Source organism: Puntigrus tetrazona, chromosome 2 (assembly GCF_018831695.1).
Source record: "Puntigrus tetrazona isolate hp1 chromosome 2, ASM1883169v1, whole genome shotgun sequence".
In the NCBI taxonomy this organism is placed as follows: domain Eukaryota; kingdom Metazoa; phylum Chordata; class Actinopteri; order Cypriniformes; family Cyprinidae; genus Puntigrus; species Puntigrus tetrazona.
In genome coordinates this window covers 18,697,920-18,710,080 of record NC_056700.1, presented here as the reverse complement: position 1 = coordinate 18,710,080, position 12,161 = coordinate 18,697,920, and the positions used below count along the sequence as shown (strand labels likewise).

Genomic DNA, 12,161 nt, shown 5'->3' with positions numbered 1-12,161 from the left:
ACACTCATCACAGATATACTTTATTGTTTTCACACGGCTCAAAATAAATATTCACATATAATTACGAAACATGAAAATGATACAAAACACTATAAACATCTCTAATAGTGTAATCAGACAAAGCGCGGAAGAGCTTCGTAGCAGAAATACTTGAAGACAGATCGGAAACACCAGTGTTTATAATCTGAGTATTGACACACATAAAGAAAGATGAAGAATGTGATATACAGCATTCATAAATCATTATGAGGTCTCTGATTCACACAGGCTTCATCTGACCAGCATTAATGTTCTGTGTGTCTCTGAAGAGAATAAAACGCTCTTTTCATGTCTCCCGGTTCCTGAGGAAGAAGAGAAAAACACCTTTCAGCTTTTCCTGACACACAAAGATGAACTCTGAGGAAAGGGAACGCTATCTTGGGTTGTTTTGGGCCAACAGTGAAATCAAGCCGTCTTCATTTCTAGAAAGCACCACAGACAACAGATCATTTCAAAGCTGCTTCATATTACTAAACATTACAGCAATGATGAAAAGGTCATCTCAGCCAAATTCAGCTTTTAAAAATATGAAAGTATCACAATTCAGGTCAATTCAGTTCGGTTGCAAATGTCAATGATGTAACATATTTAGTGTTTAGAAATGAAGAAAGCGTGTCAAACACACCCAAGCCCGGTCATAACAGGATTACTTGAGTTTTTGTTGTGAATGCAGTTCTGCACGAAACACGTGTGTGGGCGGGGCTATGTGACGCCGGCCAATCAGAGCGCAGCGATCTGCATCACAATCAGTTCTTCTGAACAGATAACAGCAGGAACTCGTCTCTCATTGGTCACGAATTCAACCAGTTCTGGAGGTTTTTACATGTTTGAGGGTGAATTGTAAGCCTCCCCATTAAATACACATGAATCAGACAAATTATTTAACGAAAAAAATGATTCACTGAATTTATAAAATTTTTTAAAGGTAAGTGGTAGAAATTAATTTATTTTATCTACATTTAAATGAAAACAAATTCTGTTGACTAACTTTCAGCATTTGTTTTTTTAAATGTAGCTAAATTAAATAGTTTGAAAAAAATGATCACAGGATTAAAAAGCCCAGAGTTTATAAAGAAGTCGTGCACGGAGAGTTTATTTAAATCTGAAACAGAGATTTTTAGTTATTAAATATGTGCAATACTGTGGAAGGACTTCCTGTGATGTTAGAGATAGGGTTAATATAAACAAAGACCGAAGAGACTTTGATATAACTCATGCACGTAATCAAATAAGTCTCGTATTCTGTCGTTCACATAGTTTTTTTTTCTTTTTCAATTATTTGCCTACAGGGTCTCACGTATCAGGAGCCTGTCTGTCTGATCTAGACTCACTCTTTGTTCAAGGAGAACTCCGGCATGGATCCCAGACTGCTCAGCTGCTGCTCCAGAGCCACGATCCTCAGACCGATGTAACCCGACGACAGCAGAAGAAGAATCACGCTGCACAACACATCACACAGGAGCGGGTATATTCAGATATATTCAGCTTTAATCACAGTCCCGATCGAACACGTGCCGCTCAAACACGCCGTCAGATCAGATTCTGACTGAAGGATGAAGAACAGAGCTCTATCTGTGACCATCAGCCTCTGAACATCACCATCACCTTCCTGATCAACCACATACCAGCTCACATATCACTATCTTTGAAAAGAAAGTTCAGGAAAACACGAAAAATTGACTGAGAATTAACAGGCTCAGTAATGGAAGTGAATGGGTGCCGTCAGAACCAGAGTCTGCTAAAAACATCAGAATAATCCCCAGCGCTCCGGTCCATCAGTGAACATCAGGAGAAGACAGAAGATCAAACTAATCCAGCATTAAGATGATTTTAACTCTAATATGAGTTCATAATCCAGAATAACTCTTCTCCAGTGAAAGTGTTCTGTTCTGAATCAGGAGAGAAATCTGTTCAGATCAAGCAGCGTTTACTAACAGCTCATGTTTTGTGGATTCTGATGTGAAGGACGACACCGGAGGAAGTTATTCTGGATTATGGACTGAATTAGTTTGATCTTCTGTCTTCTCCTGATGTTCACTGATGGACCGGAGCGCTGGGGATTATTCTGATGTTTTTAGCAGACTCTGGTTCTGACGGCACCCATTCACTTCCATTACTGAGACACTGATGGACTCAGATGGACTGAGGTCAGAACACGTTCATGTTTGGTTGAAGTATTCTTCTAAACAAGATCCGAGTGTCTCTGAACATCAGTGTGTTTCTGAGCTGCTGAAACTCATCAAACGTCTGATATTTGCAGAAGATCTGCATCTTTATCTCACTTTACTTCATTTTTCAGTCCCCTAAAGCATCTGTAGCTCAAAAAGCACACAGCTGCGATTCATCACGTGTTTCACTAATGTCATTTGCTTTCGTCTTGCAGTCACTTTAATGTGCTGAGGTCGAGTTTTAAGCCAAACAGGATCGTGAACGAGCTTGAGCAGAAGCCAGAGCTCATCTGATTCAGCTGAAGAGAACAGACGGAGGTCTCATACTCACAGGATCACGTAGAAGAGCAGCAGTTTGTCCAGGCTCCGCGTCTCATTGGACGACAGAGCGGAGCTGACCTTCTCTGTTACCATGGTTACCCAGGAGACCCCTAGATCGGAGAAGACGTGAAAGTCAGAAAACACACGCCTTAACTTCTCGATCATGATGAACCTTCTGGCAAGTTCTGAACAGTTCAGTTATCTGCTCTTTAATAAGAAACATTATTTAAACATCATTCATGGAGCGTTTTTAAATGATTTACTCGGATGTTCATCCAGCATTCAGAGACGATACAAATCTAACTTTCCATAATGTTTGCAAAATTCTGAAAACAAATGTTCCATTAACATTCACAAAAGTGAACATCAACATTGATGAAAATGGAATACTGCAAACGTTCAGAGAACATTCACAAATTGTGTTTTCATGACTTACAATCATAAGCTTTTGAACGGTCAGATTTTTTAATGCTTCTGCTCATCAAGCCTGTGTTTATAGAGTTAAAGCAGTACTTGTGAAATATTTTTACTATTTAAAACAGCTTGAAGCTGATTTCTCTGTGAATACTCCAGTCTTCAGTGTCAATGATCCTTCAGAAATCATTCTAATATGATGATAGAAATGATTACTTTTATTTAATGAGGATTCATTAGTGCTGATAAAAACATTTATAACGTTACAAAATAATTCTGTGTCAGAAAAATGCTCTTCTTCTGAAATTTTTATTCTTTAAAGAAACCTATTAAAAATTCTACTCACCTATAACATCAGTATAATAATAATAATAAATGTTTTTGGGCAGAAAAAAGCAGCTGCACTAGTCTTTGCACTGTCTCAGCTCAGTCTGTGAGTGTTTTTGTGAGTGTGACTAAACCTTAATATTAGAATGATTCCAGAAGTGGACTGAGGTTATGATGCTGGAAACTCATCTTTAAACACTTTTTAATATATACAATTTCAAATGGAAAGCAGTTATTTGAAATAGTCAAAATATTTCATGATTGTATTGTTTTGCTGTACTTTGGATCAAATAAATGCAGCGTTTGTCCGCCGGGGAGAGGTCTGGGTTTCTTCAGATGCTCACCTGTGTTGTGTTGTTTTCTGCTGTCTTCACCGTGAGGCGTCAAACTGCTCCGTTCTTCTGCTGAAACACAATAACAACACGTTTACGGTCTTGATCCACAGAAACACACTGAAACACTCATGAACGAATCAGACTCACGCTGAAGAGACGAACGAATCGAGTGATTCTCCTCCAGACTCGACTGGCTGGAAATCTGTCAGACGACACCATCGCTCCGTTACAAGGGTTATTAGATAAGAAAACAGACACAAGCACTGAAGAGACAGATCTGAAGTGGATCTTACTGTTTCCATCTCCATATCAGGAGTGTTTTCTGTTGAGGATTTCCTGCTCTCCACCTGAAAAACACAACAACTCTGACTTTAGACACACAAACACGCTTCAGACTTTTGAATTTGTAAGACTTCTATGGATTTGCTTTGAGTCAGAACATTGAAACATGGATGTTTTTACTGTAACGGCAGGATTTGAGTGAAATGAAGCAGAAACCTTGAGCTGTGGACAGAGAGACTGCAGCAGCCTGAAACAAGCTTCTCGATTCAGGACCGACACGAACAGATACTGAAACACAACCAGAGACATGTCTGACTTCTCTACTCAACATCACACTGCTAAAAATGATTTCTCACTTAGGGTTTTGTATTGTTTCCTTAAACCAAGACGGATTTTCTAGACAATAAAACTCTGGAACAATCTCCCTAACTCTGTTCAGGAGGCAGACACACTCCGTCAGTGTAAATGTAGATTAAAGACACATCTTTTTAACCTAGCCTACACATAACACACTAACACACTTTTACTATTCAAATCCATTAAAGGATAGATCAGCTGGAACCAGAAACACTCCTCATAAAACACAATGTACTCTTTACATCGTAAAAAGAATGGCATCCACGCTAATATTAGTCTGTTTCTATCTTCTGTTTCTCAGATCGTATCCAGATCAGATGGTGGATCAGCAGCCAGAGATGACCTTCATCTGAGACCAGAACATCTAGATGATCCCCGTGGACAGATCACCAGAACCATTCTGTATGGATGGGGTTCTGGTTCCTCTGTCTTCTTTGTTGAGGACACTTAACTTCTAGAGATTATCAGTGAATTGATTCCAGAGACCGTCTCTATATTTAATAACAAACTGTTCACTCTCTTCATTATACATCCCTGTCATTGTATTCTTCTACTTTATACTGTTCAGTGTTTTGATGCAACCTGTGTTGTTAAAGGCTTTATACAAAAAAGGGCATTGATTGATTGATTAATTAACATTACTTTTCTTACCCGGCAGATATTAATATTAATACAAATACTAAGTAAGAAAATAATTTTCTTGATTTTGCGGCCACCGTCTGACTGATTGATTGATACCTTGTGTGTGTCTGTGGTGATGACGGAGATGGCATTGGGAACGATCTTAGCGGTGTGTTTCTTCTTTATGCTCTGAACTCTGGACGTGTGGATCATCACCTACAGAAACACACACACACACACACACACACACACACACACACACACACACACACACGCGTTTGTTTTTTAAGAAAAGTGGGGACTCTTCATAGGTGTAATGATTTATTCTGTACAGACTGTATGTGTTATTGTTCTACACCTTACAGGAAACTACTCACAGTTTTACATTTTCAAAAACTGTATGATTTATAAGTGTTTTAAAATAAGTGGGGACATGAGGTAATGTGCTGAAAAGTCGCTGTGTCATTATACAGATTAGTGTCCTTATATGTCACAAAAATGCGCACTCACACACACACACACACACACACACACACACACACACACACACACACACACACACACACACACACACACACACACACACACACACACACACACACACACACACACACACACACACACACACACACACACACACACACACACACACACACACACACACACACACACACACACACACACACACACTCACACACACACACACACACACACACACACACACACACAGACACACACACACACACACACACACACACACACAGACACACACACACACACACACACACACACACACACACACACACACACACACACACACACACACACACACACACACACACACACACACACACACACACACACACACACACACACACACACACACACACACACACACACTCACACACACACACACACACACACACACACACACGCTCACACACACACACACGCTCACACACACACACTCACACACACACACACACACACTCACACACACACACACACACACACACACACACACACACACACACACACTCACTCACACACACACACACACACACACACACACACACACACACACACACACTCACAGACACACACACACACACACACACACACACACACACTCACACACACACACACACTCACAGACACACACACACACACACACACACACACACACACACTCACTCACACACACACACACTCACAGACACACACACACACACACACACACACACACTCACACACTCACACACTCACACACACTCACACACACACACTCACTCACACACACCCCACTCGTGATCACTGTCCTCTAGCTGTATTCATGAACAGAAGTGTTTTTCATCATCATCATCATCACCTTGGTGTCCTTCAGCAGCACAGACGAGTGGAAGCAGATGTGATGACTGGACAGGTACATCTTTCCGAGGTAAATCACCTCCTTCTGCAGACCGCAGCTGTGCACTGAAACATAAACACCTGTTCACTTCAGAAATAAACACCTGCTTTACTTTCAGATCAAGTATCACTGATTTTTACACCTATTCAACTTGAAATTATATGCCTGCAATTTTGTAGCATAATCAAATAAAAAAAAATTAAAAACTAAAATTTAATCTCATTTATCTTAATAAGAATGGAGCTGAAATTGCGTGTAGAGTAGTGCAAAAAATTTAAACTACAGTCAAAAGCTTTTGAACAGTAAGATTTTTACTTAATTAAGGTTTTTCAAGTAAAACAAATACAAATACTAACACTAATAATAAAAACAATCAGACAAGCACACAAACAAGCGTTGAGAATTAAATAGTATATCCCTGAAAATAATCATCTCTTCATGCTTAATTTGGACGAGTCAAAGCTGTAAAAGTTTAGAAAGATTAGAGTTCCTTTTATAAAGAATTTTCTTCTTCCTAATCAATCCTACAATTATTTGATCCAGTAATATTGTGAAATATTTTTACTATTTCATTTATTCAATCATACATATTAAATCCAGATCAGGATCTGTTCTCATCTGATAGTTTAGTTCTAAATAGACCGGATTAGGAAGTAAAACAGACCCAAATGAGTCAGTAGTTGTTGTTCAGTAAGAACATAGAGCTATAAAACAACTCAGATCACTTATGAGAAACATCTCAGCTCATTTCTGACATTTTATAATCTATATAATCTATGTTTTGTAATCAATGTTCAAGGAAATTTTTTTCTGTTATGAAAATGTAAGTAATGTTTTTGTGCTAATGTTTGTTTTATTACTGTTCCTGCTTTGAGAGAACATTGAGCCAGAACATTTTAATCAAACTGAGAGAGATCTCTTTAGAGAAGAGACATGTCTGAGATGTCTGAGGGCTTTTTCGGAGAAGCAGAAGATGATATTAACCCTCTATCTCATTAAAGACTGAGAGATGTTGCGAAGATGTTATCGAGATGTTAAGTAGATGCAAAGTAGACATTAAGAAGATGTTATCAAGATGTTAAGGAGATGTTATCAAGATGTTAAGGAGATGTTATCGAGATGTTAAGGAGATGTTAAGGAGATGTTATCGAGATGTTAAGGAGATGTTAAGGAGATGTTATCGAGATGTTAAGGAGATGTTAAGGAGATGTTATCGAGATGTTAAGTAGATGCAAAGTAGACATTAAAAAGATGTTATCAAGATGTTAAGGAGATGTTATCGAGATGTTAAGGAGATGTTAAGAAGATGTTATCGAGATGTTAAGGAGATGTTAAGAAGATGTTATCGAGATGTTAAGGAGATGTTATCGAGATGTTAAGGAGATGTTAAGAAGATGTTATCGACATGTTAAGGAGATGTTATCAAGATGTTAAGGAGATGTTATCGAGATGTTAAGGAGATGTTAAGAAGATGTTAAGAAGATGTTATCAAGATGTTAAGGAGATGTTATCAAGATGTTAAGGAGATGTTATCAAGATGTTAAGGAGATGTTATCGAGATGTTAAGGAGATGTTAAGTAGACATTAAGAAGATGTTATCAAGATGTTAGGAGATGTTATTAAGATGTTAAGGAGATGTTATCAAGATGTCAAGGAGATGTTATTAAGATGTTAAGGAGATGTTATCAAGATGTTAAGGAGATGTTATCAAGATGTTAAGGAGATGTTATCAAGATGTCAAGGAGATGTTATTAAGATGTTAAGGAGATGTTATCAAGATGTCAAGGAGATGTTATCAAGGTGTTAAGGAGATGTTATCAAGTTGTTAAGGAGATGTTATCAAGACGTTAAGAAGATGTTATTGAGATGTTAAGGAGATGTTAAGGAGATGTTATCGAGATGTTAAGTAGATGCAAAGTAGACATTAAGAAGATGTTATCAAGATGTTAAGGAGATGTTATCAAGATGTTAAGGAGATGTTATCGAGATGTTAAGGAGATGTTAAGGAGATGTTATCGAGATGTTAAGTAGATGCAAAGTAGACATTAAGAAGATGTTATCAAGATGTTAAGGAGATGTTATCAAGATGTTAAGGAGATGTTATCGAGATGTTAAGGAGATGTTAAGGAGATGTTATCGAGATGTTAAGTAGATGCAAAGTAGACATTAAAAAGATGTTATCAAGATGTTAAGGAGATGTTATCAAGATGTTAAGGAGATGTTATCGAGATGTTAAGGAGATGTTAAGGAGATGTTATCGAGATGTTAAGGAGATGTTATCAAGATGTTAAGTAGATGCAAAGTAGATGTTATCAAAATGTTAAGTAGATGTTATCGAGATGTTAAGGAGATGTTAAGTAGACATTAAGAAGATGTTATCAAGATGTTAAGGAGATGTTATTAAGATGTTAAGGAGATGTTATCAAGATGTTAAGGAGATGTTATCAAGATGTTAAGGAGATGTTATCAAGATGTCAAGGAGATGTTATTGAGATGTTAAGGAGATGTTATCAAGATGTTAAGGAGATGTTATTGAGATGTTAAGGAGATGTTATCAAGATGTCAAGGAGATGTTATTAAGATGTTAAGGAGATGTTATCAAGATGTCAAGGAGATGTTATCAAGATGTTAAGGAGATGTTATCAAGATGTTAAGGAGATGTTATCAAGATGTTAAGGAGATGTTATCAAGATGTCAAGGAGATGTTATCAAGGTGTTAAGGAGATGTTATCAAGATGTTAAGGAGATGTTATCAAGATGTTAAGGAGATGTTATTAAGATGTCAAGGAGATGTTATCAAGATGTTAAGAAGATCTCACATCTGATAATCTTTCAGTGTCAACTCACTGTGTTCCAGATCCTCGGTCTCTGGGATCTCAGGGAAGAGTTTGTGGAAGGTCTTGTTGTGGGTCTTGAAGCTCTGATCAAAAGAACAGAAGGTGAAGATGAGTGTGTGTGAACGTGAAAAGACTCATAAAGAGTTATCTGAAGAATCAACTCACATTACGAACAGCAGATCCATCGGGCTGGTCCAGACCCTCCTCCTCGATGGTCATGGATCTGATGGAGACCAAACACAAGCTGTGAGAAACATCTCTTCTGTGAGTCTGGCTGAGCTAAAGAAGCCTCACCTGTGTAAGATGCTGTGCTCCAGAAGCTCCAGGTGACTCTCGTCTGGATTTTGGAAGCTCCTGCTGTCTGAAGATCTTCTCAGCAAGCTGTTCTTGGGCTTTGCTTCGGTCTCCAGCTGATATCTGCACTCAAACACACTTCAATAGTCAGATACACACACAAACACCACAGAGCTGAACGTCTGAGATCTCAGAAACTGAAAACACTTTCACAAATGTTTTAAGATGATATCTGCATTCCTTCAGAAGAAACAACAGGAGTGACTTCATACAGCAGCCGCCAGCGAATACCAGAAAATTCCCTTCATTATATTTCACTAATCATTTCATAAAAGGAGTAAAACACAGAGATCATGTGATGTCTTGAAACCATAAAAGGTTTTTTGAGATTTTTCTGCATTTGTATAAAATATATACAAATATAAAAGTTTCTTCACGGCGAAACCATAAAATAACTATTTTTGGTTCCACAAAGAACCAGTCTTCTTTAAAGAACCATCTCTTTCTTACCTTTTCTTGCAAAGAAACTTTTGTGCAACTGAACGGTTCTTCAGATTAAACTAATTTTATTTTTATAACTGCAAAAAGTTTTTTTCCGGAATTCTTAAATAAAGTTAAATCAAGATAAAGTTACTTAAAAGGTCAAATGACTTAAGATATTATATTCCTTAAAGCAAATAAAAAATATCAGCCAATGGGGCAAGAAAATTAAATTGCATTCATTAGCAAAATGTCCTTTAGATACTAGAAAACAGACGAACTTTAGCAGAGAGAGAATTTTGCTGTAGTTTCTGAAATAAGTTCAGAGACTTTAAATAAATCCATCAGTCCATAAGAATAAAAGCCTAATGGCACAGAAATCTGACAGAAGTTTACAGACGAGTCGTCAGAAACAGAACAAACCTCACAAACACACGTCAGGCTAAGAACTAGATTAGAACGAGCTAGAGTAGAGATAAAACTTACATGTGAAACTAAAGAAGATATTCCCTGAGATCCTCAGGCATGTCTGAAGCTGTTCTAAACGAGCTGGTTCTGCTCTGATCCGGTCTAAACCTGATTAACACGCTTCCTTCAGCCGCGGACCGATGAACCAGAACAATGCATTTTACCTGAATATCTGCTATTATTTACAGAAGCCCGGAAACCTGTTAGATTATGAATATATCCATCATCTGCAACAGATGCTTTTTAATAATAAAAAACGTACAAACATGTTGCAAAAGTAACGTGAAATTTAGTGAAATGCTGTTAATGTCCTGAGCGTCTTTGTTTTATACCACTGCTCCTGATTATAATCCCTCACACTCAACTCTATTCATATCAAAATCATGTTGCTCCTTGAATCAGCAGCTGTGAGTGAAAGTGACATATGAATAATCATATCTAATGGTTCATTTGTGAGGTGTGAAGCATAGCCCAAGGCCTGGTCTTTTACCGCGGTAATGAGCTCCGACAGACTGAGTGCTTTGAGAAACACAGCCATGAAATATAACACACAGATAAACTTCCCTTGACTCTGCATTGCCTGATTATTTATACATTTGTCTAAATGTTTCTGTCTGACCATCATGGGTCATTTATTTAGCTTTTTATCACTCCATACAAACAGACAGAAAATACTTTTTACTATGTTTTTAGGAGTAAAATGACATATAAATCAATTTAAATCATATATGAACAAACCTTCAGAATATAGAGAGGAATAAAACTGTAAAGTCTGATGAATGTATGAGAAAAAAAACAAAAATAGACCAACTGTAAAAAAATATGTACTGTCGAATAATTAATCACGAAATACAAGCTTTTGTTGAAATAATATTTGTGTGTATACTGTGCATATTTATTATGTATACATACACATGCATCTATATAAGAAAATTATGTTATGTATATATATGAAATATTTATTAGTAAAATATAAGAATTTAAATGTATATACATGTAAATAGTATACATACATAATAAATATACACAGTACACATAAAAAATTATTTTTTACATTTTGAATAAAATTAAACAGAAATTAATATATATATGCTTTTACATGTTTTAGTTCACAATAATGAAAAGACACTCACCCTGAGCTCTCCAGAGAGAACCTCCTGTTAGTTTTTTTACTTCCCATCATGCTCGGGCAGGATCCAGACTTTATTGAGCGGTGCTCTGCAGATCTGTGTGTTATATACTTCATTCAGATCTCACTAAAGCAGTGGCCACGCCCCCTGGATACAGAGCCGCGCCCACTACCAGCCACAGCCGCTCCCACCGAACCCTTACCAGGCCTGCGCCCAAATCCTGGAGAATGTTTAATAAAAGTAATTGATAAACTCTTGCGTCTTCAGTTATTAGTGTGTTGTTGTCGGTGCTGACTCTGGATCGTGTTTCTGCATCTGAAGCTTTGTGTGTTCATTAACCCCGCCCACCGGCCCAGTGAGACCCCGCCCACAGACCAGCATGTTCTTCAAAAGCATGTGATCAGCTGTACCTGCACCATCAGGACTTACAGAAAAACACTCTCATCAAGAATGAAGAGCAGATGCTATCAGACACCAGAGATCACTGATCAGACATCTGTCAGGATTCACCACCGACAGATCTCACACCGCTTCAACAACACACTCCCTAACAACACACACACTGCACGCAGACACGTCACACACACACACAGACACACACACACACTGCACGCAGACACGTCACACACACACTACACACAGACTCACACACACACACTCCCTAACAACACACACACTAC

General features: G+C 37.9%; 2 protein-coding genes across 5 annotated transcripts in view; both read right to left on the bottom strand.

The window, feature by feature from the left end:
- clstn2a (calsyntenin 2a) overlaps positions 1-12,161 on the bottom strand; it is a 1,097,509-nt gene that overhangs the window by 598,806 nt on the left and 486,542 nt on the right. The gene's annotated exons all lie outside the window — the stretch shown is intronic.
- On the bottom strand, positions 4-11,757 carry LOC122362074 (GRAM domain-containing protein 2B). 4 transcript variants are annotated; one of them, XM_043263367.1, is made up of 13 exons: positions 11,485-11,754; positions 9,404-9,526; positions 9,275-9,332; positions 9,120-9,192; positions 6,234-6,352; positions 4,982-5,080; positions 4,103-4,174; positions 3,898-3,951; positions 3,752-3,806; positions 3,614-3,673; positions 2,539-2,638; positions 1,371-1,478; positions 4-341 (listed from the first exon to the last, which is right to left on the bottom strand). In XM_043263367.1, the coding sequence occupies exons 1-13, from the start codon at positions 11,595-11,597 to the stop codon at positions 326-328; spliced, it is 1,050 nt and encodes a 349-aa protein (XP_043119302.1). In that variant the 5' UTR covers positions 11,598-11,754; the 3' UTR covers positions 4-325. The 4 variants fall into 4 exon arrangements, with proteins under 4 accessions (XP_043119302.1, XP_043119284.1, XP_043119275.1 ...); XM_043263349.1 differs by having other exon boundaries at positions 334-461; positions 3,614-3,670; positions 11,485-11,757; XM_043263340.1 differs by having other exon boundaries at positions 334-461; positions 11,485-11,756.